This window comes from Hyperolius riggenbachi, chromosome 12 (assembly GCF_040937935.1).
Source record: "Hyperolius riggenbachi isolate aHypRig1 chromosome 12, aHypRig1.pri, whole genome shotgun sequence".
Lineage (NCBI taxonomy): Eukaryota > Metazoa > Chordata > Amphibia > Anura > Hyperoliidae > Hyperolius > Hyperolius riggenbachi.
Window position 1 is genome coordinate 62406636 of NC_090657.1, and position 27791 is coordinate 62434426.

The window sequence follows — 27791 nt, forward strand, 5'->3', positions numbered from 1 at the left end:
CTCTGTGCGCCGTGTGTACGGCTGTTGCACAGAAGGACCTGGCGACGAGTTGTCGCTGCTTTTTTTTTCCTTCTTATGGCTCTTGCCACAGCGATGACTCGTGTGTATGAGCCATTAGAGTTGTACTTCCCCAGGAGCTAGCAACGCCGGACTGAGTGCAGACCACTCGACAGCAGAGTGGGACTTGTTGAAGTGTCTAGCAGGAGCTAGTGGTGGCAGTGAGAAGTGTTCTTGAGGGGTGACAGCCTTGCGTTAGCATCAATAAGGCTGCTTAACCTCTCGATCTGGTCGAAATAGTCAGACCTCCAGTTGGGAACCGTCTCTGCAGGCTTGCCGTGGGGCCGGTTCGTGACAGGTGGGAGCCAAAAGATTTTGAATACTCTGAACAAATTGTGTAGCTAAACTTTCATCCTACATGGAAGTGGTAAAATCAGGCAATCAAAATTGGATTTGTGTATGCAATGGACATTGCTGGTCTGGCTCTCTGCTTATTTACATTTTGCCTGTTATTAGTAATACAAGTTATTAGCCTTAACAGGAGTCAATTAAGGGAGGTGTACACATAAATGTTTTCAACTCTGCAACAATGTAAAATCGTCAGAGCAAGTTTAGTTCAGGTGACCCACGGCCCCTCCAGGCTCACAGCAATTTGGTTGTAACCACTAATTTGTAAGAAATGGGGGACTTAGCAGGAAACACTGTCCACGGCACCAACCACACAGGTTGTGCGAGCTGAGGCAGAAGCCCAAAGATGGATTAAGGTGTAATAGGACCCTAGGCAATGTGGTAGATTTGAGGCCCCCTTGTGGTCTTTTTGGTAGAGAGAAGTCAGATAAGGTGGCTGGTGGGCCCCTTGACAATCAGTAAGCCCCAGACACCTACCGAGGTTGCTTGGTGGATGAGCCTGTTCTGCCAGTGCCCGTAGACCGTAGGTACAGGTATGCAATTTTAGCGTTAATGTTTCTTTATAATTAGTGGACGCAACCAAAGTTGGTCTATGTGGTTTCCCACTGGCCCCCTCAAGTAAATAAGCGCCAAATTTCCATCAGTACTTTTGAAATCTATCTATATACACACCATCCATGTGAGTAACTGTTTGTATGGGTGGGGAACCGGTCCTCTATCCTCACTTCGTAGCCTCCAAAAACGTTTTAGCCTTAGATTCTATTCTAATTTGAAACAATACTTCAAAAGTTACCTGGAAACAGTCCTACATATTCTACACGTCCGTCTAATTTCTTATTATGAGCAAAGGCTTACATGACGCACATTGGATTTGAAGTCTGGCATGTCTACCTGCCGTAGTATTATGATAATAATAGAAGAAAAACAAGATTACAGAGAGACGCCAAACAGACATTCCGGAACTTACAGTTAATTTGCATGTTGTCTTGTCGGGGGAAGCATTGGTGCGTTGCGCCGCGGAGTGAAGTCAGCGCCCACTGGGCGGAAGTGCCTGTGCCAGTTTCCGGATATGATGTCAATGTGGCTGGCACGGCGTTGCTGGCTGGTTGGCAGCGGCCAGGCAATGTGGAAGCCGGCAGGGGAGAGCTAAGAAGGAGACGGCAGTATGGCCAGGCTGCAGGGAATGGACTTCTGGCGAGAGGGGCTTCGGGGGGCCCGACATGTGCTGGCTCCTATGGTGGACCAGAGTGAGCTGGCCTGGAGGCTGCTGAGCCGGAGGCACGGGGCCCAGCTGTGCTACACCCCCATGCTACATGCCCAGGTCTTTGTGCGGGACCCCAACTACCGCAAAGAGAACCTGTACTGCGAGCTGTGCCCTGATGACCGGCCCCTCATAGTGCAGGTGAGCTGCCACGTGATCCTGGCTGAGGGGCATGTGCCTACTGGCCCCTTATAGTGCAAGTCTGTCACCACCTTCCAAGGGGGTGCATGTACACATAACCTAGGGAGGCACATGTGCCTACCGGCCCCTCATAGTGCAGGTCAGCTACAGTGTAATCAGAGAGGGAGTAGGTACCTCCTAGTGCAGGGCCGGCCCGCTCATGAGGCGGGGTGAAACATTTGCCTCAGGCGGCAAACTTCTAGGGGCGGCACCCGCCCGTACATGGGTGCGGGGGGGGGGGGGCATCCGCCGGGCCGGAGGGGTAGCGGGCAGGACGGGGGTGTTGGCCTAGCGGTGGGGAGGGGGGTCGGACCCCCTCGCCTGGGTCCCCCCATCTGCGCTCCCCTCCAGCTTAAATAGGAAGCAGCTGATGCCCAATAGTAAGAGGCACGGGCGGGGAGGACTCACCTTATCCGCGTTCCAGAGTGAGCTCCACTGACATCCCTTCCTGCATCGCCGTCCACTAAGAATACAGTGGGCGGCGATGCAGGAAGTGACGTCAGTGGAGCGCACGCTGGACCGTGGATAAGGTGAGTCCTCGCCTGGATAAGGTGAGGCCTCACCGCTAGGCCCAACACCCCCGTCCTGCCCGCTACCCCTCCGGTTCGGCGAGGGGGGTAATGCGGCGGCAATGGCAATTTTTTTCTAAATTTGCCTCAGGCGGCAAAAAGTCTAGGGCCAGCCCTGAGTGCAGGTGTGCCTCAGATTAACCAGAGAGGGAGTAGGTACCTTTTATAAGACCCTCATAGTAACCAGAGAGGAAATATATACCTACTGGCCCCTAAACATACTGGAGACCCACCTATATAAATCAGTAATATAGTGCAGGTGTGCCTCAGAGTAAACAGAGGGCAATATGTACATACTAGACCAGGCATGGGCAAACTTGGCCCTCCAGCTGTTAAGGAGCTACAAGTCCCACAATGCATTGCAGGAGTCTGACAGCCACAGTCATGACTCATAAACGCAAATGCATTGTGAGACTTGTAGTTCCGTAACAGCAGGAGGGCTGAGTTTGCCCATGCCTGTCCTAGACCCTTATAGAACAGGTAAGCCCCTCATAGTGCATGTGGACCACAGTGTAACCAGAGAGGGACTGTGCAGTGGTTTGCAAAAGTACTCGGCCCCCTTGAAGTTTTCCACATTTTGTCATATTACTGCTACAAACATGAATCAATTTTATTGGAATTCCACGTGAAAGACCAATACAAAGTGGTGTACACGTGAGAAGTGGAATGGAAATCATACATGATTCCAAACATTAAAAAAAAAAAAAAACTGCAGTGGGGTGTGCGTAATTATTCATCCCCCTGAGTCAATACTTTGTAGAACCACCTTTTGCTACAATTACAGCTACCAGCCTTTAAGGGTATGTCTCTACCAGCTTTGCACATCTAGAGACTGAAATCCTTGCCCATTCTTCTTTGCAAAACAGCTCCAGCTCAGTCAGATTAGATGGACAGCGTTTGTGAACAGCAGTTTTCAGATCTTGCCACAGATTCTCGATTGGGTTTAGATCTGGACTTGGACTGGGCCATTCTAACACATGGATATGTTTTGTTTTAAACCATTCCATTGTTGCCCTGGCTTTATGTTTAGGGTCGTTGTCATGCTGGAAGGTGAACCTCCACCCCAGTCTCAAGTCTTTTGCAGACTCCAAGAGGTTTCAGCTTCCCTGTCCCTGCTGAAGAGAAGCACCCCCAGAGCATGATGCTGCCGCCACCATATTTGACAGTGGGGATGGTGTGTTCAGAGAGATGTGCAGTGTTAGTTTTCCACCACACATAGCGTTTTGCATTTTGGCCAAAAAGTTTAATTTTGGTCTCATCTGACCAGAGCACCTTCTTCCACATGTTTGCTGTGTCCCCCACATGGCTTGTGGCAAACGAGACTTCTTATGCTTTTCTGTTAACAATGGCTTTCTTCTTACCACTCTTCCATAAAGGCCAACTTTGTGCAGTGCATGACTAACAGTTGTCCTATGGACAGATTCCCCCATCTGAGCTGTAGATCTCTGCAGCTCGTCCAGAGTCACCTGGGCCTATTGACTGCATTTCTAATCAGTGCTCTCCTTGTTCGGCCTTTGAGCTACAGCTCAAAGCTCTGCCTCCAACAGGAAGGAGCCCCGCAATTTGCCCCGGGCATTTCCGGGTGATTAAAGCCTCGTTTTGCCGCAGGATACCAGCGTTTCAGCTGATCTATTAATGCTTAAGAAGACCAGCTTAAAAAAAAGGACATTTTAGGAGGCTACAGATTCTCTTTAACACTGAGCACAGGCATTATAGTGTACTTATACACTTGGGGGTGGCCCGGCAAGCAGCACTAGGACAATTTTCAAAAGATTTCATGCTTAAAGAGGAACTGTAGCAAAAAGGGGGACAAAATAAGTCGTTACATTGCAAAGTGAGAAGTTAGAAAAATTGTTATTCGCCATGTAATTTGTTGATATTGTTTGATCCACAATCAGCCTGCAGGTCATCATCTTTACTGCTGGCAGACATGAAAAACACTAGACCGCACCAACTGCCATTATATATAACCACGCCCACTAACAATGTGATAGACTAAAGGTGTGTACACAAGCACTACGGCCGCCAACGACGGGTCCATCAGACCCTCCTGATGGGCGGACTTTCAGCCGACAGTAGCTTTCGTGTACGCGATGTCGGCGGACTGATAAGGCTGTTTCTGCCGACAGCGCGTACACACGCTGTTGTCGGCTGAAAGTCCGCCCAACGGGAGGGTCTGATGGACCCGTTGTTGGCGGCCGTAGTGCTTGTGTACACACCTTAAACTGTTGTGGTTTTTTTTTTTTGTTTTTTAGATAGCTATAAATGTGCACAGAGGTAGAAACTGGTAGCTTGGCAGTTGGAAACAGCCATTATGTCCCACAATGCAACAAGGTTCACACACACAGGAACCTGTCAGGATCTGGGTCCTGACATCACACTGTGGGAGGGGTTTCACCCCAATATTAGCCATACAGACCGCCCCTGATAAGTTTGAGAAAAGGTAAAGCTTTCTCATAGGAACGGGGGTATCGGCTACTGATTGGGATAAAGTTTATTCCTTTGCTATATTTCCTTTTAAATCTATTGGAAATCGCTGTGCAAGGTGTGGGCAATAGACCCCTCTCTGATCAGAGAGGGTTTTATCTAATGATGTATCTGGCCATACATTGAGTGATGTATGGCTTCCTCTGTATTACATTAGCATTATACACAGATTGGTGCTCATACACAATTCTGGCTAGACAACGCTTAAAGTGATATTTTAGTTTTTTGTATTTCTTTTTTTTTAATTCTTTTATCTTTTTTTTTAAATCCCTATCCTTTAGTGGGCCTGAATGGGACTAGGAAAAAATTTAACCTTTAATAAAATAATAACATTGAATTCATCCATAACAGTTTGTGTAAGCATCACTGACTGTAAATTGTTTTGTTTTTATTTTAGTTTTGTGCGAATGACCCAGAAGTGTTTGTCCAGGCTGGACTCCTGGCTCAAGACTACTGCGATGGAATTGATCTGAATCTTGGCTGTCCACAGATGATTGCCAAGAGAGGTACAAGTGACATTACTAGCCATTTCCAGGAATTTTTTGAACACCCCCTCACCCGTATACTCTCTTTTGGAGACTCCTTTGCTTCAGAATCATGTGTTTGGTCAAATCGATATTTCACCAGGATGAGTCACACATACCAGAGTCTCTGAGGTCAGGATATTTTGGGTTGCAAGGTTAAGGTCAAAGATGAAGGTCTGGCAGGTGGCTATCAATCTTACTCAGTCGACATGGGACAGGCAAAGGTCAGGCAGAGTCAATGTCACACACTGAGGTCTAAGAATGGTTCGCTAAGCCAGGCAGCAACAGGTGTACAGAGCAAAAGTAGTCAGGCACACTAGTTCACAATGGAAATGAATGAATGACTGGATCACTAGGCACAATACTGGACCTAAGGTAAATTAATATCATTGGGTGGTGACGGGAGAGGGCTTGTATAGCTCGTGGTAAGGTGTGCTGGGGCACTGTTCTGCATGCACACAAAAACTTTAGCATACACTCGAGAAGCCATTTATCCAACTTAAGGAATAAGAATGCAGGTGGCGTTGTGTGGGAGCACAGGCCCATATGCATGCTGGAAGGCCACAGCAGGATGGAGGCGAGTATGTCCGACCTTAAAAACCTTTCTTTGTTACAGCTGATACAAATCCTGCAATATATCTGCAGTGTGTCTACTTCCTGCTTTCATGGAAACAGCGATAGGGTTAACATCCTGTGTTTACAAATTAGCTGCTATGCTGAGGCAGCTGAGATTCTCTAAATACATACATGATGCATTTCCCTGTTTTCCTCCTGTACTGTGCAGAAGAAGTTCAGGTTCACTTTAACAGAACTGTTTTTTGTTGTTTTTTGTTAAATGGGCTGTGGGTTTTTTTTTTCCCTTTCAGTTTGTAAATGTGAAGCATTGCGTAAAAGTTTTTGATATTTACCTAATATGTCCAGCAGGTGTGGTGTGTGGCTCAGCAGAGAAATCAAAGTTTTGTCGAATGTTGTGCTTTTGAATTCTCAGTTTCTGAAATTAAATACACACTTCTCTCGCTATTTAGGTCACTATGGAGCCTTTTTGCAGGAGGAGTGGGATCTTCTGGAGAAGATGAGTACGTTCTCTCTCTGATTTCTTTTTTTGTTTTGTTTTGTATTGTATCCAAGTTTATAACTTCGCTCACTGACTGAGAATTTTGCCTCCCAGTTCAGCTGGCTCATCAGAAACTGTCTGTGCCGGTCACCTGCAAAATCCGGGTTTTCCCAGAAATTGAGAAAACAGTGGCATACGCCAAGATGCTGGAGAAAGCTGGATGCCAGGTAAGGTGTGCCCAAGCAGATAGAATGTACTAGCGTTTTGGTCAGCGGAATCCCTTTATAGGCCTCGATTCATAAAGCATTACCTCATGTGGTAATGCTTAAAACAGCAGACTTTCCCGACCACTTAGCAAAGTGTCAATTCATAAAGGCTGTTACCGCATGAAAAGCTGACATTACCGACCAGGGAGATAAATTACCGACTTGGCTGTAGTTACCGCCAACACGTGTCAGTAAATTGTCAGCAAATGTCAATTCATAAAGCCTGCAACAAGCGGTAAGCCTGGCGGTAGTTACCTACACCTCTAGTGAGGCGTTAACAAGTTACAGACATTTCTGATGAATGCAAAGTGCAGAGAGCCGAAGTCTGTTTGAGTCATCTGTGGAGAGAGCCAGAGAGCTGTCTGTGTGAGTCATTTGAGCAGGCAGGGAAATACTGTGTGACTCATCTGTCTGAGTCATCGGTGGAGAGAGCCGTCTGTGTGAGTCATTTGAGCAGGCAGGGAAATACTGTGTGACTCATCTGTCTGAGTCATCAGTGGAGAGAACCGTTTGTGAGTCATTTGAGCAGGCAGGGAAAGACTGTGTGACTCATCTGTCTGAATCATCGGTGGAGAGAGCCAGAGAGCCGTCTGTGTGAGTCATTTCTGCAGGGCAAAGAGAGAATCGAGACACTGCTCTATTCTACCGCTCAATGGGCTGCAGTAATTTACCGACCTCCAAGGGCAGCTGGGGAAATCTTTATGAATCAGCACACAGACCGGGAAAATACCGAGTGCGGTATTTTCCCGACAAGATTTTTTTATCGCACTGCTTTTTATGAATCGAGGCCATAGTGAACTCCGAGGCACCAGGCAAAGTAGTCAGGGTCGGTTCTAGAGTTTATGCTGCCTGAGGCAAACTTGTGAGGTAGCTAGTATAGTTGCCACCAGCCCCGGTGAGCCTGTCCTGCTGCAGGAGGTGGTCACTGCCTGTTTCAAGAAGGTAAGCGTCGGCTGGGAAGGGAGGGGGTTTGCAGCAGGATAGGTTTCTGAGGTAGGTTTACCTGGCCCTGCTGCAACCCCCTCCCTCCTCAGCCCCCCCTTACCTTCTTGAAACAAGTGGAGACCACCTCCTGCAGCAGGACAGGCTCACCGGGTCCCCCTCACCTGTCCTGCTTGTAGCAGACGTCAGATCCGCATGACCCACCGCGGCTTCCATAGCAGCGCGTATTTCAAAAGTAATTACTTACGCGCTGCTATGGAAGCCGTGGTGGGTCATGCGGATCTGACGTTTGCTACAAGCAGGGCAGGCGAGGGGGACCCGGTGAGCCTGTCCTGCTGCAGGAGGCAGCCACCCTAAACCAGCAGCAGCCGGAAGCAAGGGGGGTGGGCGGGATATCACCTGATGTGTGATGCAGCCTGAGGAAGCGGCGTCACCTAGTGTCATAGGTGGGATGGCCCTGAAAGTAGTTTATTATATCAGAAATTGTCATACTGAAGCACATAAAGTATACCTTATTACTGGATCTTATTACATAATAGTCAATAATTGGGTCATTTTTTTTCTTGTCAAAGCTTCAGCAAGCGAGCACAGACGGTGCCTAAGCTAGATCAAAATGCACAGTGCAGGGATTTGCATGCAATAATCACACAACTGATTGCATAGGAAGCATAGGTCTCACCGGTTAATGCAGGTACAGTACTGATAGCGTGCCCCTCTGTTCACATTTCTGTGCAGCCTGGATAATGCTGTAGGGTTGCAGCCATGCACAAGCAAGTCACAGATAACTAGCAATTCCCTCAATAATCAGGCGGCCGCTTACACAGGAATCATTGGTCTCACTAGTAAATGCAGGTACAGTACTGACCTGTAGTGTGCTCCTCTGTCCACATTTCTGTACAGCCTGGATGATACTGAAGCGTTGCAGCCATGCACAAGCAGGTCACAAATGAGAGGCTATTCTCTGAGTAATCAGCGGCTTACACAGGAAGCATAGGTCTCACTGGATGATGCAGCTTGCACTCTTTAGCCCATGCATTGGCCAGTGCCTAGAATAGTGTGCAGATAGTGAGCAGGCTACAAGTGGCTGTCAGCCCGCACAATGACCACGGCTCATTAGACTGACGTACGACGCATGCGCCCGCCCACTGCTGTAGCCGGATACAAAATACTGCAGGGGCCAAAAACCAGACTTAGGCCTCTTGCACACTGCATGCACTTCCGATTCCGCTTTTTAATCAGTTTTTACATCCGATTCAGATTCTGATTTGCAGTGTGCAGGGAGCACACTGCAAATCGGAATCTGATGTAAAAACCGATTAAAAAGCGGAATCCCAATCGGAATCGCTTGCAGTGTGCAAGAGGCCTTAAGGAGGAGCTGTCAGCCATACTGTCTCAGAAAAAAAACACATTATTATTGCACTGTCCACGTTTTGATTTTAGTGATTTTTTTTTTTCTACAGTAAAAAAAAGAGAAAATCCTTCTTAGCATTTGCCGTTTTAAGTGTGGCTATTTTGAAGCCAATTCTGATGTAATTTCCTCCCTTACTCTCCTCTGCCTGATTTGCCTGCCCTCCACTATAGAAAGTGCATTGTCTCAGCATGAGAAATATCGGCCAATCAGAGAGGAACAGAGGTGTGGGAGGGGAAAACAGGAGGGAAAGAGGCTTCAGCCAATCAGGCTGCATTAGTTAAGTCTGAGGGGAAGTAGAAAAGCAAAAAAAAAAAAAAAAGACAACCCAGCATACCCTGCAACTTCCTTTTTGTGTAGCAAATTTTGTGTGTACCAAATAAGAGTCAGGTAAACTGGGGAATGATCATTTATCAACAAGAAAAGTAATAGCGATTTTAACTTTTGGATTGCCTGGTTAGCATCCTTATTACTTGTTTACCAGATAAAAATAAAGAATTGATTTTATGCCTGACAGTTACACTTTAATATAGCAGAAGTTCAATTAAATCAGGGTTTACTATACCAGGCATTACTCCCATATACCTATAATAGTGCTTGGCTGGGACCTGGACATTTAGTTTTCTATAACCAAAGTTTTGCTAAATTAGAGTTTACTATAACGAGTTTATACTGTACCAACTGGATCTTTCTTGTTTCAGCTGCTCACGGTTCATGGTCGCACCAAGGAGCAGAAGGGGCCCCTGACAGGTGTTGCATCATGGGAACATATCAAAGCTGTGAGGTGAGCGTGTGACCAAGTGCGGCACTTGTAGCATAAAAAAAGAAAGTTTCTTGTCCCAAACAAGTCATATCATTAAAGCAAATGTGAAGCAACAGGAACAAAAATTAGACACTCACCTATGTAGAGTGTAGGCTCTGGATCTCATAGACCAGGGGTCAGGAACCTTTTTTTGGCAGTGAGAGTCATGAACGCCACATATTTTAAAATGTATTTCTGTGAGAGCAATGCAATATGTTTCAAACTGGGACAGTGCGCATGCGCAGCAGAGGGCTCACGTTGCCATGGTGATGTGTATACAGTTGATCCTCTGGGCAGCGGAAGTGTCATACATGTCTTCAGCTTCTCTTGGGTTTCAGCAACATCGGCTCTTTCCCCGAGAGCCAGACAGGAGAAATACCCACTAACAGCTTGTACTATTAGCTAACTGACTTGGGGATTGATTCATGATGAGATCCCCACACTTTGGCCCAATAGGCTGCCTGTCAAGTAACAGGCAGCCTATTGGGCCAATCAAAGTGTGGGAATCTCATCCTACAAAGTTGTTGGACCTGACAGGGTCCATGGTGTGACATTTGGAGTGGCCATTAGTTTTGGGGGAGCTTGAGTAAGTTAGTAGGGCATACTACAGTAGTAGTGTGCCTACTTTAAAAATGTTACTAGCACTGCTACACTAAGCTGCGCTACTTGAGCAGTGTAGTTTGTCTGTGAGCCAGATGCAGCCATCAAAAGAGCCACATCTGGCTCCCGAGCCATAGATTCCCTACCCCTGTCATAGACCCTTCCCGGCCTTTCAAATGCTTAAAGGGAAGGTTCAGGGAGGGAGGTAAAAAAATAAAAATCAATATACACTTACCTGGGGCTTCCTCCAGCCCGTGGCAGGCAGGAGGTGCCCTCGCCGGCGCTCCGCAGTACAGCCCGGCGGACGTCCGATGACGTCAACGCGCCTGCGTGGGACGCAGAAGTGCCAGGCCATGGAGCGCAGCAGAGCTCGACCTGGCAGCCAGCCTAGCCAGGTCGGGTCGGCCACCGGAGACCACCGGGAGCCTGCGGAGCGGCGGCGAGGGCACCTCCTGCCTGCCACGGGCTGGAGGAAGCCCCAGGTAAGTGGATACTGATTTTTATTTTTTTACCTCCCTCCCTGAACCTTCCCTTTAAACATTATTTTAAATTAATTGAATCACTTTATGAACAGAAATCCTGGGGAAATTGAATACCAGGGAGGGTAACAGGAAATAAATATTGCAGCCTCCATATAATTCTCGCTTCAGTTGTCCTTTAAGGTCGACCTCATGTTACCCTGCATTCATTTTTATTGTTTGTCATCTCCTACATAGTTTCATTTTGAGTGTCGAGTAGTGTGTAAAGGCTTTTTCTACATTTTAACTTTTGCTTATGAGACTCTGTGTTTTGAATTTCTAGTTCTTTTTTATTTCATATAACTTGTTCACTTTGAGCCCTGCCCTTATACTGTAAAAGCTTATTAACCTATTTTGGTTCCTGGACGTAGAAACTATGTCCAGGAACCATGCGCGCTACCGCGCACTCCCGGCCGCGGATTCGATAGCCACGGAATCAATGTATCGGGCTATGGTGCCCAATCACTGATTCCTCTCCCCCGCTGAAAAAGCGACAGCTTCTCTCGGAAGCTTCGCTTTTTCTGGCCATTCCCTCCCCGATGCGTCACTCTAAGCGCGTGTTACGCTTAGAGTGACGTCATGTAAACAAACTCATGGCCGCCATCTTGTGGCCAAAAAGTAAAACTACAACAAAAAGTAAAAAAAAAATTAAAATCAACACACATTTACATTAAAAAACTATGGTTTACATCCCACCCTCCCAAAAATACCCAAATAAAATGTTTAATATAAAAAAAAAAACATTACAATAAAAAAAACATGTAAATATTTACCTATGGGTCTAAACTTTTTAAATATCAATGTAAAGATGAAATATTTCTATATTTTTTTTTTTTATTTTAAACTTGTAAATAGTGATAGATGCAAAACGGAAAGAATGCACCTTTATTTCCAAATAAAATATTGTCGCCATACATTGTGATAAGGACATAATTTTAACGGTGTAATAACCGGGACATATGGGAAAATGCAATACGTGAGTTTTAATTATGGAGGCATGTATTATTTTAAAACTATAATGGCTGAAAACTGAGAAATAATGAATTTTTTCAGTTTTTTTTTTATTCTTCCTGTTAAAATGCATTTACAGTAAAGTGGCTCTTAGCAAAATGTACCCCCCAAAGAAAGCCTAATTGGTGGCGGAAAAAAACAAGATATAGATCAGTTCATTGTGATAAAGTTATAGGCTAATCAATGAGAGGTGAACATTGCTCAAGTGAAAAGCAACGGAACGCGAATGGGTTAAAGAGAATCTGCACTGTCTGATTTGTACAATAAAAAACATACCATTCGAGTCACTTTGACCTCCTGGATCCCTCTTTGCCGTTTCCGCCACTCCCCACCGCGATCCTGGCCTTTAATCGCCAGTTTTGGGCAGTTTTTACAAACAAAAAAACATGGCCGCTAACCAGGAATTGATGTGAGATATATATATATATATATATATATATATATACTGGGATTCTCACGGCCACTCAGCATGTGACAGGCAGCTCCCTTCCCCTCTCAGCCTCACAAACTGCACAAGCTGAAACTGAGAGCAGAGAGTGAGGAGTAAACTAAGCACACAGAGCCTGCAGGGGGTGTGCATAACTTGTATTCATTACAACAGAGGCAGCCCATTCCTCTCTGGGTCGACAAAGCTTGACAGGAAAAGATTAGCTATATTGCAGAGACAGTGCAACTAGAAAAGGCTGCAGTAATCTAGACCACATTAGAACAGGTATAGGAACTTATAGGATAGAAGAAATAAGGCTGAAATTTTTGTTACAGAGTCTCTTTAAGGCTGAAGTAAGTAATTTAGAGTGCTGAGACAAGTCTGTCCTGCACCTTTTGCTGTAAAGTGTGCCCGAGATGACCTGAGATAAACGTGTCTGTACAGTGCAAAACATACTAACCAGGCTGTTTTACTTGATTTATTTTGCTGCCCGAAAGAGTTTTTTTTCTAGGCATGGAAGTGACAGTTTCTGTTTGGTCAGTATTTTGTGGGGAATATAGTAAGCATCACTGATCAACTGATTACAGACATAAAAGTTTTCTTGGCATATTACAACTTCTGAGAGCAGGGAAGGATAAAATGCACAAACTATTGAAGTTTTTCAACTCTGGGACACTAAATAGGCTGCCACTGATTAGGGACAGTAAAACATTTAACCTACTTTGTAAATGTTTAAAGGGACTCCGAGCAGTGCAGAAACTATGGAAAGATGCATATCATTTTAAAGCTCTCTTTCTCCTCTTTCCAATGATATATAAACCACCACCCTACGTCTTTTAGTTTTCGCTATTTTTGCGATTGAAATTGCCGCGACCGCGATTTCGATCGCGAAAGTAGAGAAAACTAAAAGGTGTAGGGCGACAATTTAGGTGTCGTCAGAAAGAGGAGAAAGAGAGCTTTAAAATGATATCCATCAAGCCATAGTTATATTGTATTACACAGGACGACACTTTCCCCAGTGTCAGCAGCTCCATTCTGCTGAATGCAGCTGCTGACTTTGACAAAAAGTTGCCCTGTGTAATACAAGAAAGAGAGCTTTAAAATGATGTGCATCTTTCCATAGTTTCTGCACTGCTCGGAGTCCCTTTAAGTATAAAAAAAAAACAACCCTGGGATATTTAGTCATTTTAGGAGTAGGAGGATAAATATAATTGTTTATCTCATCAGTTTGTTTTCACCTAGGGTTCACTTTAAGGTTGAAATTTTTTAGGGCATTAATAACAAATTGTTTATCTTAGAGCCTTTCCATTTCTCTCTCCGTGCCTTGTTGAATTTCCATGCTTCGGAAGCACTTTAACTAAACCCTGCCTCATCCCAACCTAATTGGGTGCCCCCGAAAACTTCACCTCAACTTTTATTGCCACCCTGTTCCTGGACCACACCACCCTCCCACAATAATGTTTGGGAGGTAGTTTGAGGTGCAGTCCAGCCACACTCCCTTCCAGAACCTTCTACTGTATAATGCTTCAAGCCACACCCCTGCCACATCAAAAAAACACCCGCAGAGGTCCTCTGAACAGCAGAGAAAGCCTAGAGACTAAGACCTGGAACCCACTAGCAGCGCTTTTCTGAGCGCTTGTGATTCGATCAGATAGGGATCTGTCAGCTGGTCGATCTAATGGCACATCGACCAGTGTATGGCTACCTTTAGACTCGTTTAATTTGGATAAGGTTTTTCCAGCCGCCCTCCTAGCTGTGGATGAGAGCATCCAGACTGGGCATGCCATGAGTAAGTTCTGAGCATGCCCAGTAGGACAAACCTGCCCGTGAACAGATTTTTCATTCTTGCATGAGCAGCCCTGCTTTACTGGCCACACGTAGACTTTATTCACGCATTTCGAGTTTGGATGCTCTTGTCTATGGCGGGATCATGGCTGCAAGAAACCGATTTGACAACCATTTGTCAACTAGGAAAGGGAGACACCTAGAGCCCAATATAGTGTAGTATGTACTGGAGATATGGGTATGATAAAGTAAGTATATACTAATACTGACAAACCAGGGTAACCATCCAGGTAACCACTGCATAGGTAGGTGGGGAGATTAGACCTGTCCCCACTCAGGATTAACAAGTCGCTCTCTGTAGCACGGAAGAAAATTGGGCCAGCACCCCCTCCACCAAGGGTGGACTCAAGTAACGTACACGTGGACAGAGGCACCAGAAGGATAAAAGTCGCTAAAAATAGAGGAGGCAGTGGTGGAAAACCTCAAAATAGACACAAGATGCTGTTGATATTATTCAACAAAAACAATTTATTTGCATACTCCAAAAAAGTGCAATACATTTCGCAGGTATATCCCGCTTCAACAGGCTACCTCTGTCCATGTGTACGTTTCTTGTCAAATAGGGTTAAAGAAACCCAGAGATCTCCAGTTACCAGGGTAAGTATAACTTTTAATTGTTTTACAACGCTTTAGGTGTACTTTTAATAAAGTGGTTGCTTCTACCATTATTGATGTGTGTGCGGCTTTCTGTTGGGGAGTTAAAGAGAAACTGTAAGAAAAAAGTGCCCCTATGGGTTACTTAACCTCGAGGGGGGGAAGCCTCTGGATGCCTGATGAGTCTTCCTCTTCCACTCTAGCGCTGTCAGCCGCCGACAAGTCTGTTGGTAGTGCTGGCTTCTAAGATCATAACAACTCTGTGTGAGCCTTGTGCCGGCGCAGCAGAGGCTTTGTTTTGGGATCGGGTGGAAATAGCCGAGCCTGATCGGATCCGCTCTACTGGTCCGGACGTGGCTGGCCGCTTGAGGGACGGAGGAGGACGCCTCATTAGGATCCAGAGGCTCCCCCCCCCCCTACCCCAGGTAAATACCCCCAGGGGCTCTGTTTTTTTCCTTACAGATTCTCTGCAAGTCACAGCTTGCTATTTTGTATTGCCCTACCTATTTTATTTACCATTTTAATAATGGTATGCACTGTTTTTAATACTGTCTATATTAATCCTTGTCTGACACAGGAGTGCTGTCAGTGTTCCCGTCCTTGCAAATGGAAATATACAATACCTCAGTGATGTGGAGCGATGCATCCAAGAGACTGGAGTCCAGGGGGTGATGAGTGCAGGTTGGTACCTTCTTACTGAACTTGTCAATTTAATATGGTAGCATTTCAGGAAACTGCTAGTGAGAAGGATCCGCAAGCCGTCATCCTTATTCCCTAATTTTTTTTAAATACCATTTGCCTGAGTGTTGCGCTGATCTTCTGCCTCTAGTACAGTAGGCCAGACACAGAAGACCTATGCAGACCAGACTATCAGACTAAGGCCGCTTTCATACTGGCTATAAAGACGTTCCATTTAGTGAAATGCATAAAACTGTATCCTACGCAGAGCACTTCAGTCTATTCAGAATAGATTAGTTTGTTCCGTTCAGGGAATCATAACACAAATATGGGCACACTGTGTAAATTCCAGATAAAAAGGACGAAGCAGATGGCGACGGAGGCTGATGGAATCATTGCTAGCCTATGAGAGGCTACTCGCTGCATACATTGCACAGAATGCTCGCCTGCCTGCCATTCATTCAGGTCTTCCACCGTTACTGCCGCAAACTATTCACGGGATGCTGCGCTCTGTCACGTTCCATAACTAGAATACCTCCTCCTTCAAAGCCGGAAGGAGGATGTTTTGGGTGAAATTGGAACAGGCCTTGGAGCGCAGTGGGGAAGGGCAGTGACCAGGCTCAGTTGAACCCTCACCACTGCTCGCAAGTGTAAAGCCATGGTTTTTGTTCAAAAACAACTGAACTGAGAAGAATATGGAAGCTGCCATATTTATTTCCTTTTAAACAGTACCAATTGCCTGGCAGCCCTACTGATCTATTTGGCTGCAGTAGTGTCTCATTCACACCAACAACAACAAATAACATTTGTAAAGCGCTTTTCTCCCGTAGGACTCAAAGCGCATAAGCATGGCTCAGACCATCGTAGTACAGAGGAAGAGTTTTATAAGTCTGGAAATGCCAGGCTAAACAGGTGGCTTTTCAGTCTGGATTTGAATAGCTCCAAGGATGGTGCTGTTTTTACTGGGTGTGGCGGGGAGTTCCAAAGAGTAGGGGCAGCATGACAAAAGGCTCTATTTCCAGATTTTTTGAGGTGCACTCTGAGAGTGACCAAGTTTATAGAACTTGCTGATCTGAGGTTGTGAGAGGTGTGGTGCAGCTTCAGCAAGCCCTTATTGTATTCAGGGCCCAGATTGTGCAGGGATTTGAATGTCAGAAGTCCAATCTTGAAGAGTATTCTCCATTCTACTGGTAGCCAGTGCAGTGAGCGAAGGATCGGTGTAATGTGACAGTGGCGAGGCTGGTTTGTTAGCAATCTGGCAGCAGCATTCTGCACTAATTGCAGGTGACGCAGGTCCTTTTTGGGGAGGCCAGCATAAAGGGCATTGCAGTAGTCCAGCCGTGATGTGATGAAGGTGTGAATTAGGGTTGGAGGATCCTCTGGGGGAATCAGATATTTAATCTTTGCAATGTTCTTCAGATGAAAGTAGGAAGATTTAACTACAGATGAAATTTGGTTTCTGAAACTCAATTCCCCATCGATTAGTACACCAAGGCTGCGCACAAGGTTGGAAAGGTTTATGTCTGAATTCCCAATCCTGATTGGTGTTGCTTTAGGGTAGAGCTGTTTTGATGGCGAGTACTGGCTTTGGACAAAAAGGACCTCAGTTTTGTCAGCATTCAGTTTCAACCAGTTATCATTCATCCATGCCTGTAGCTCAGCTAAGCAAGAGTTTATTTTTGGGGTAGGGTCTGTTCCACCAGGTTTGAAGGACAGGTATAGCTGTGTGTCATCGGCGTAGCAGTGGTACGTCAGGCCATGTCGTTGGATAAGTGTACCGAGTGGCAACATGTAGATTGCAAATAGCAGAGGGGATAGGATTGATCCTTGTGGCACTCCGAATTGTAGAGGTGCAGGTTTGGACATTATAGATCCTAGGGATACTCTCTGTGTTGTCAGTCAAGAATGATCTGAACCACTGGAGGACTGATCCACTGATGCCACAGTACTCCTGCAGTACTCCACACCAGAAACAAGCATGTTGCTAATCTTGTCAGATCTGACAATATTGTCAAATACCTGGTCTGCTTGTTCAGGGTCGAGCGCCCTCTATTGTTTAAACTTCCCCCGACAGGAAGTAAAGTGAAGCTGGAGCCCAGAGCGGCGAAGCGATAGCGGAGACCGGGGGACTCGCGCAGGCCGGATCAGGTAATGTATGCAGGGGACGGCGGCGGCAACTCCACAGATTGTGAATCGGTTTCATAGTGAAATCGATTCAAAATCTGTTTGCAGTGTAGCCAGCCAATAGATCCCTCTTTGATCAGATTCTATCACAGAGGGATCTATCTGCTGGTCGATCTGGTGGCAATCGACCAGTGTATGGCAGCCTTAAGGCTAAAGGTAGTAGAGCCTGAGGATCAGTAGGATAACCCGGCAACTGGCATTGCTTAAAAGGAAATCAATATGGCAGCCTCCATATACCTCTCGCTTCAGTTGTCCTTTAAAGGTGTCTCTTTTTGAAGGACAAATGTAGTGAGCAGAATATGGAGGCTGCCATATTTATTTGCTTTTAAACAATACTAGTTGCCTGGCAGCCCTGCTGATTTATTTGGCTGCAGTAATGTCTGGAAAACACCAGAAACAAGCATGCAACTAATCTTATCAGATCTGACAATAATGTCAGAAACACCTGATCTGCTTATGCTGGTTCAGGGTCTATAGATAAAAGTATTAGAGGCAGAGGATCATCAGGATAACCAGACAACTGATACTGCTTAAAAGGAAATAAATATGGCAGCCTCCATATACCTCTCATTACAGTTGTCCTTTAATCTTACAGGTTTGCTTTCAGAAGGGTATTTTTCACCAGTTGCGCAAAGATGAGCAGTATCTTCCACACCGAGCCCTACATTTCTATTATTTTAACAGATCATACACACAAGATCCTCTATTTCAAACGGAGTTTAAGGGATTTTAAAACTTCTGTAGCATAATATTTTTCAGACATTGATATAAATAAGAAAGGCCTTTCCTGTTTAGGAACTGCTGAAATGACACTTCATTAACTTTTTCTTTAAAAATACAGTTTTCTGGCAATCTCTTACCTGCAGAAAGATTTCCTCTACTTTCTATGCTGCTTTTCTTCATGGAGTTCCAGCAGACAAAAGACCACTAAGGTTCTGCTGATTGGATGGCGCACAGAGGCTGCACAGTGATGACATCATCTTGGGTTAGGATGGGACTACTTGTAGGAATGTGGTTTAAATCTAGCGGGAGTGACTTTTTTTGATGCAGCCATCACACAAGCATTAGGACACAGTTCTGATGGGCCTAATCTGCTGTAAATGTTTGTGTCTTAGAGGGAAACCTGCACAACCCAGCCTTGTTTGAGGGAAGAAACCCCGTGGTGTGGGAGATGGCAGAGGAGTACTTAGAGCTGGTCCCGCAGTACCCATGCCCTTTGTCTTTTGTCCGGGCGCATCTCTTTAAGCTATGGCATCATACGTGAGTATTGAAATACCAGCTTGTTATTACCACTCTTGAGTAGGGACTGTTAACATTATGCAAATAAATGCAAATTGCGTTCAGATTTAATGAAAATTGCATGCAGCGTGGATGTGCGCCAGTCAAAATATTCAAGAAGTTTACTTGGCTGTCCTAATTCCAACCTGTGTTGATATGTGCATGCAAGTCTGAATTATTTGAATCTCAATGGCCATCTCAACTCAGGAAGTCACCTTGGCTGCAACCTGTATATTAAAGGGGTTCTGTTGGGGGGGGGGGGGGTGTTGAAGATAAAAACAGACACTTACCTATCAGCCCCCTGTAGCAGTAATGTCCCACGCTATCCTCCTCCGATTCACCGTTCCCCGCTCCCCGCTGCCGCTACTGGTCTAGCGCGGCATGCCATCCAACTCCGGCTGTGCGCCCGTGGCCGCGCGCCTGCTCTCTCCCGCACGCGTCATGGGAAGCTTGCTGCGCATGCGCAGTACAAGAAAACGTCATACTGCGCAGTAAGCTTCCAATTACGCAAGCGGGAGCGCGCATTATTCGTCTTGTTAAACGAATAATTGCCTGGTTGCGGGGAACGGAAGAATGGAGGAGGATGGCGTGGGGCGTTACTGCTACAGGGTGCTGATGGAAGCCCCAGGTAAGTGTCTGTTTTGCAACCCCCCTACAGAACCCCTTTAAGTAAGCCAAGCTGTTTACCTTCAGTGAAGGATTAAAGGACGTCCGAGGTGACATGATGAGATAGACATGTGTATGTACAGTGCCTAGCACACTGACTGTGCTGTGTTCCTTTTTTTAATTGCTGTTTGAAAGAGTTAAAAATCAGGTATGCAAGTGACAGTTTTTGTCCAGGTCAGGACTTAGTCAGACTATAGCATAATCCACACTGATAAGTAATTACAGCCATAATACATTTTCCTGTCAGTAAATGGCTTCTGAGAGCAAAAAAGAGATAAAAAGGGTACATCGTTCATAGATTTGTGCTCTGACATACTTCAATGAAGGTGTCATTGAGCAGAGACAATCAAACAGTAAAAACTTAAAAACTATATTCAAGTATAATAATAATATCTAAAAAAGTCAATTTCTGGAGGAGGAGGATAGATGCAATTGTTATCTCATCAGTTTATTTTCACCTCGCATGTCCTTTAAGGTGCCTATACATCTAGCGATTTTGGCGGCTGATTGACCAATAGACAGATTTAGATCTGATCGGAGATAAATCTGTTAACCACCATAAACCACAGGCCAATTCCCGACCGATTTCAGCATGAAAATCTTTTGCTAATCGACCTTTTGACTCCTCGTCGTGCGCTGCTGCTCCCCTAGTGTACATGTATAGTGTACATTTTATGTAACAGTTCAGCAGTATCGCCCTAACTAAAATGCTGCATCCCCGTGGCAGATCGCTGGCTTTAAACCCCCCAAATCCCCGTGGGAAAATGCGGGGAGCGCTTTCTCATAGAGGCAGAGTTTTGGGCTTTAGCTCTGCCTCCATGTGTGTCAATCCCCGCTGATCGCCGCCTCTCCCGTCACTCTCAGTCTTCTTTTACAGAGAGGGGCGGGGGAGAGGCGGAGATAAGCAGGGATTGACGTGAATGGAAGCAGAGCTGCAGCTCAAAGCTCTGCCTCCCCGGGCAGCAAAATCCACGACTTTCAAAGTCGTGGATTTTTGCCCCGGTCTTTGGGGGGTTTAAAACCAGCGATCTGCCGCTGGGATGTGGCGTTGTTTTAGTTAGGGCGATACTGCTGAAGGTAGCTGTTACATAAACAGTGGCATTTTATGAGACTTCAGAGTCTCTTTAACAGCGTCACTGCTGCACAAGCCCTTGTGACCAAGATTTTGTCAGCAGTCGCAATCTGTCCTTTTGACCGATCAGCCGGCCATGTTGCAGCACAGATTCTCTTCCAATTTGATAAAATTACGGAATCAAAAGGCAGATTGCGGCACAATATCGAGTAATATTTGGCCAACTTAATTGCTTGGGATTATTATCTAAACTACTTTGTTTGACTGTGACTGTTGCAGTGAGTGATTAAGCACAGGTACAGCAGCACTCAGTGCATTGTTTATGGTTAATAACACAACACACAGACAGAACATGGGGAGAACATACAAACTCTGGTCAGATAGTGCTAGGATTTGAACCGGGGACCCAGGGCTGCAAGGGGAGAGTGCTAACCGCTATGCCACCGTCCTGACTGTCACCTGAAAAGATCATCTCGGGCAACCGCTATCCTTCATGTGTACATAAGTGCATGCAGATTGCGACCCCAGATGAAACAAGCCACATAATGTGACTAGAGAGGAGAAGCCGACCTCCCGGCGCAGAAGGGGACGCGAACGACTCTTTGCACTCTACGCAATGCTGTAGAATACGGTATATAACGAACCATAAATACTAAATAGGAAATGCAGACAACAAATCTCCTATTAAAAGACGCCTATAATCTGCTTGCTGTTGACCACCAAGGAAGACTTTTTTCTCCATTTTTTTTTTCCCGCCTAAGTGGCTTATTGTGATTTTTTTTCCAATTACCAGGTGTTTGTTTTGAAGGCGAGGAGCGTCCTGACTCGTAATAACGTCAGCGAGATTACTAATGCGCCTCTTCCGAGTGATGTAAACTTGTAAGCCGCGGCACATCGCTGTGAAGCTATTTATTCGGAGACATTAAAGCTCGATCCTCCAGGGGAGCCTGCACACCTTTTGAAATTGAAATGTGTGCGTCTGGTCTTCCTGCCGCTGCGGTAATGAGGATTCGTGGCCCTCCTCATTATGCTGCTTGTGCTGCCGCACTCCAGTCTCCAGTCTCAGAGCGTACTTAGAAGGCTCCCCTCCAGAGCAGGAGTCTATGAGAATTACTCCACGCAGGATACTCTCCTGAGAAATAATCCTCCTTCAGCGTGCTGATTATAAGCAGGGTAAAGAACGCACAATCCCGAGATCCTCAGGTCTTCAAAGTAATTACATAACCAGCCCACCTTTCCCCAGAAATAGAACTTTATCAGCCAGTGCCTCTATTGTGATGGCAACCAGACCATTCCCCTGAAGTCTTGTTAGAATCTGCAGCTTGTATGGATTCTAAATTAAAAACTGTTGTTTTTTTTTTTTTTTGTACTCGTACAAAACAAAGCATCGGTAAAATCGTCAAGGTTGTTCTCCAAAGTCCTTTTTTTACGTTTCTGCTGTCAGGACTTGCTGTGTCCGCTCATTAAGCACTTTATTAGGAATGCTTGTACATCTCCTTAATCATGTAGTTATCTGACTGGCCAATCACGTAGCCTGTGAGCAAACCATAAAATCATTCTGATGCAGGTCAGTAATAACTGAAGGGCGGAGGTGCAGAAAAATAATAAAAATAAGTTTAAAAAGGGAAAGCAGTGGTTGGCTTAAATATCCTGTGGCATATATTAGCCAGTATGACTTTAGTAAGAATTCCAAACTTTTATTGCACAGTGGGGATCAGACAATGCATTTTGCAGGTGTTTCCCCTCTTCCTCAGGTCAATAGTAACTATAAAAAAAGTGCCATGCAGCTTAGGAGATTGGAGGCGCTCGAGTCCAATCTCTGCCAAGCCATACTATTTCCCAAACCTATGCGGAATTGTTTGACCCTATGTCTGCGCAGTAGCTTTTAATTGTTATGTTTGGGCGCCTTTTCCCTTCAGTTATTCCTGTTTTATACCTCTGTTGGGAGGTTGTTTTAAGCTAAGTCCCCTTTGGAGGTTGACCTAATTATACAGAGCGCGATCAGTGGGAATCCTTACAAGTCTGTGCAGTGGTGGTGAATCCTCAGCAAGCTTAATTGGTAGTTGCGTTTTATTGCAACCAGAAAAGTGTGAGTAATCCTTTTCATCTAAGAATTCTTTGGTACTTAAACATGTTACACTATTGGCTCCTGGTATTTGTCCTTTTTTTGTGTTTTGGAAATCCCAGGTCTGCCCTCCTTTAAAGATACAGGTCAGGAGCTTCAGTTAATGTCAAAGCCCAGAATGAGGATTATGTGATTTTCAATGTGGCAGACCTGTTGGTGCGCAGGTGGGCTGCTTTGAATAATTCTGTCAGGCAAGGCTCACTCTTACCATAAATTGCATCTGAATTTCCAAAATCATGATCAACGCACATCTAATGCCTTGCAATGGAATCACAATTTATGGTTCCATTATGTAAATTTGCAATTGCGATTTATTCGGACGTTACTTTTGCTAAATTTTGTGTCCTATTCGTGTTTCAGTGCTTGGTAGTCAAATGTGTTTTGCATAAAATCGTATTTTTACATTTTCTCGTAAATTAACTTTATCTGCAATGCATCTGGAAAGTATTCACATTGCATCAGTTTTTCCACATGTTATGTTACAGCCGTATTCCAAAATGCATGACATTTTTTCCTCAGAATTCTACACACAACACCCCAGAATGACAACGTGGAAAAAAAGTTTACTTGAGGTTTTGGCAGATTTATTAAAAATTTAAAAAAAAAACCTGTGAAATCATACTGTATATTCATAAGTGTTGTCCGCCTTTGCCATGAAGCTCAAAATTGAGCTGCTCACTGTCTGAGAAGATAAACAGCCTCATCCACAGCTACCACAAAAGACTTCAAGCTGTCATTGATGTTAAAGGGGACAATAGAGGGTATTAAGAATTGAGGTATGAGGTAAATTTCTTCAGAGTAATTTGTGTAGTTTGTGTAGTGATTATGAGTTAAAAAGAGTAAACACAATTGTTTGAGAATAAATGGCTTCAGCCAACCACTAACCATGAGTGAAAGAAAAGTTTTTGTGTCATAATTCATATTCTATTAAAAATGGTTAAAAATTCTGCCAGGGTATGAGCAGAACTGTATTTGCAGGAGCCACATATCACATTCTAGTAGTGTCTAGCTGCACCATAGGTCCAGGAATGCCAAGGCCCTTGTGGCCTGATGTTGCTGAATGGTGGTGTAGTGGTTAGCACACTTGCCTTGCAGCGCTGGATTCCCATTTTGTATCCCAGCCAGGGCACTATCTGCACAGAGTCTGTATGTTCTCTCCGTCACTGTGTGGGATTCCTCCGGGCACTCCTGTTTCCTCCCACACCCCAAAAACATATAGAGACGTTAATTGGCTTCCCCCTAAACTGGCCCTAGACTACGATACATACACTACACAATACATACATAGACATATGACTATAGTAGGGATTAGATTGTGAGCCTATCTGAGGGACAGTTCAGTGACACAAGACAATATACTCTGTACAGCGCTGTGGAAGATGTCCATGCTATATAAATACTAAATAATAACATACCTCTGCAGTGGCTGTTGGGTCAGAATTGAGGGACTCCTCGCTTCCCTTCTGTCACCTAAGCAGCGTTTGACATTTGTCTCTTTATGTCAGCTGACATTTGCTCTCAAGCTTCCCTCTGTGTATCTTAGACTACAAGTTTACCAAGAGCTTCGGGAAGAGCTGGCTAAAGCCAAGTCCTTGGCAGGCATCATCGCAGTCAATAAACAACTGAAGGTCAAGTGCCAGGTAATAAGCCAGAGCATTGTCTTCATGTACCCTGCGAGAGGCGGGAATGCTACACATCCAAAGTGATTTTAACTGATTCTTCAACTGAAGTGAGAGGAATATGGAGGCTGCCATATTTATTTCCTTTTTAACAATACAAGTTTCCTGGCAGCCCTGCTGATCTAAATAGCTGCAGTAGTGCCTGAAACAAGCATGCAGCTAATCTTGTCAGATCTGACAATAATGTCAGAAACACCTGATCTGCTGCATGCTTCTTCAGGGTCTGTGGCTAAAAGTATTAGGAGAGGATCAGCAGGACAGCCAGGCAACTGGTATTGCTTGAAAGGAAATAAGTATGGCAGCCTCCATATCCCTCTTATTACAGTTGTCTTTTCTATCTGGGTAGCAGCTGAGAGCCGCACAATGAAGCTTATACAGCGAGTCATTGTGTAATGAAGTTTTGTTATACATTTTCAAATGTATAAAGATGATTTCATAAGGGTTGTTTTTTTTCTTTATTGCAGAAAATGTCATTTTTAGGAGAAGCAGGATAGATACTATTGTTTTTCTCATCAGTTTATTTTCATCTCGGATTTCCTTTAAGTTGACCACCATACAGCATGCAAACCACCATGCGATACCCAGAGGGAAATGTGGGCGAGCCCTGGCACCATACAGCATGCAGTCTTCATTGTACAGTACAATCTTACCCCCGCTATGTACTGTTAGGACCTATCATGTCACCTGTTCTTGATATAAGTTCAGCCAGTTACCTGGTACTACATAAGGCTTGTACACCCACTGGATTATTAGGAACGACGGGTCCGTTAGACCCACCCGCTGGGCGGGCGTTCCAGCGACAGTCCAGCGTGTGTACAGTCAGTCTGCAGACTGATAAGGCTGTTTCTGGCTGATCTGCCGGGTGGATCGTTCAGAAACAGCCTAATCAGTCTGCAGACTGACTGTAAACACACTGGACTGTCTGCTGAAAACCCGCCCAACGGGAGGTGACGACGTCGTTGCCTGCAGTGTACGAGGCTATACATTTGAAAGAACTAGATTAGATTATGCAATCAAGATTGGATAGTGTGCTGCCATCTCAAGGGAAAAACACATTCTCCCATGTTTTATGCTGTGTAAGTAATTCAGTCCGTAACGTTCTTGAATTGCAGGAAGAAATTGCCAATAAGAAGGAAGGTGTTGGGGTCACGGGAGATTTGCCTTTTCCACACTGGATATGCCAACCTTACGTCCGACCTCCGTAAGTGCTACTCTTCAGTCTCTGATCTCCCCCATAGCACTATGATTTTTTGTATTTTCTATGGGGTGCACCATTAACAAAGTGATCATCTCCACGGGGCCCTTAAAGAAGGGTTGTTATTTCTGATCACCACATTACAATGTGGCGATTGGCACAAAGTTCACCTAAAAGTCATGCCAATTAGCACTAATTTAAGAGGGTGGCGATTGAGGTGATCACAATGAATAGGAGCATTTCTTGTTTCATTTTAGCCGATCGGCGCTTTTATAAATGTGGGCCCTCTCAAAAATGTAATCATTTCAAAAGAAACAGCGTTATTTTTCTGGAGAGCAACCTGTTTGCATTTTTCTTTATAGGCCACTATGGGCTTAATCTGGCCTATTCCTTAGATTGCCTGAGACCCTCTTAAAGGGAAGGTCCAAGCAAAAAAAAAAAATGAGATTCACTTACCTGGGGCTTCTACCAGCCCCATGCAGCCATTCTGTGCCCTCGTAGTCACTCACTGCTGCTCCAGTCCCCCGCTGGCAGCTTTCTGACCTCGGAGGTCAGGGCCAAATTGCGTACATTTTTACACATTCCCGCTAGTGCAGGAACATTAACACATACATTTTTACGCGTTAGTGGTGAAACGCGTAAATTTTTGTTCCTGCACTAGCTGGAATGCGTAAAAATGTATGCAATGTGGCCCTGACCTCCGAGGTCAGAAAGCTGCCAGCGGGGGACTGGAGCAGCAGTGAGTGACTACAAGGGCACAGGATGGCTACATGGGGCTGGTAGAAGCCCCAGGTAAGTGAATCTCTTTTTTTTTTGCTTGAACCTTCCCTTTAAGCCCTTTAAACACTCGAGATGCAGGGAACAAGAGGATAACTTACCTGGAGCTTTTTCCAGCCCCCTGTGGTCTGTCTGCTCCCGGTCCAATCCGCTGTGCTGCTGTGAAGTCTGTGATCCAGCTTGGTTGTGGACTACTTCGCATGCAGTGTTTCGTTCAGCATGCCTCCATTGCGCTCTCTTTGCTGGCAGTGTTCTTTGCAAGTGCAGTTACAGTCTTAAGAAACTGTTCATGCGCAGAGTATTCCCAGCCACAGGAGGCGCGTGACCGGGACCGTGCATGCACAGTATCTGCCACTGATCCGGGTGATGGACCTTAACCTGGTTGACAGCAGCACAGTGGAGGGGACCTGGAGGATGGCGAGGGAGCTGCCTATGAGAAAATGTATTGAATAAAAGCCTATGAGAACAAACCGTGTCCATTCTCGCTAGGCTTGTCTCCACGTGTGCTTCGCCCATTTCGATTGCCGCTGTGACGTAATACTCGTGTCCCCATGCTCCTGCTGGCCTCTGGGCTGAGTACAGAGAGACCAAGCAGCAGTAAGAGGCACCAGGACACGTGAGTGACGGACAGCGCAGATTGCTACAAGCGGGTGCAAAATGGATGCTTAGCGGAGGCGCTATACCGTGCCAGTTTTGCATCCGCTCAAGTGTGAACGGCCCTGAAGGTCATCTGATGTAACTTATAAAATGTTTGGTACTTACCTCAGTAGTGGGAAGGCTCTGGATGGTCCCCGATCCTAAAACAGCCCACCTTTCCAGCACAGAGTCCCTCTATACCTATTTGAGAAAAGCAAGTCGATTGGTTTCTTCTGGCCATGAACATGGCTGTGAATAAGCCCATCCTGATAGTGCATGTGAGTAAAGGCCCATACACACGGGGTACGGCCGTCGCCGCAGCCACGTGGCACGCGCGTGTTGCGGCGACAGGTCGCTCGTGTGTATAACGCGCGTGCCCCGAACCGTCGCCCGTTGGAGCTGTCGCCAGGCGATTGACATGTTCAGTCGCCGGCTACAGCTGTCGCCGCGACTTCGCCGGAACTGTCGCTAGTCCCGCGTGAGCTTAAGGCTCGCGCATACCCAGTAGAACGAAGCGCTTATGCCCCAAGGAAACAATCTGCACGACCAGCCTCCTTGTACCGCACATGAGCACAGCTTACTCACGCAGCGCTGGAACGTTGGGCTGG

The 27791-nt window shown here is 45.6% G+C and overlaps 1 protein-coding gene and 1 long non-coding RNA gene across 5 annotated transcripts in view; one reads left to right on the top strand and one right to left on the bottom strand.

Annotated features, from left to right (window-relative positions):
• The window catches only part of LOC137541624 (uncharacterized), a 121378-nt gene extending 120028 nt beyond the window's left edge, over window positions 1-1350 (bottom strand). For all 4 annotated transcript variants that reach the window (XR_011025238.1, XR_011025235.1, XR_011025236.1 and 1 more), the window contains exon 1: window positions 1199-1350. This is a non-coding gene — a long non-coding RNA (uncharacterized lncRNA). The remainder of the gene's footprint in view (window positions 1-1198) is intronic.
• Window positions 1351-1452: 102 nt separating this feature from the next.
• DUS1L (dihydrouridine synthase 1 like) overlaps window positions 1453-27791 on the top strand; it is a 36641-nt gene continuing 10302 nt past the window's right edge. The window contains exons 1-9 of the mRNA XM_068263020.1: window positions 1453-1807; window positions 5300-5408; window positions 6452-6502; window positions 6595-6707; window positions 9798-9880; window positions 15471-15574; window positions 18871-19015; window positions 24440-24536; window positions 25688-25776. Of these exons, the coding sequence (XP_068119121.1) occupies window positions 1571-1807; window positions 5300-5408; window positions 6452-6502; window positions 6595-6707; window positions 9798-9880; window positions 15471-15574; window positions 18871-19015; window positions 24440-24536; window positions 25688-25776 (1028 nt within the window). The 5' untranslated portion in view covers window positions 1453-1570. The remainder of the gene's footprint in view (window positions 1808-5299; window positions 5409-6451; window positions 6503-6594; window positions 6708-9797; window positions 9881-15470; window positions 15575-18870; window positions 19016-24439; window positions 24537-25687; window positions 25777-27791) is intronic.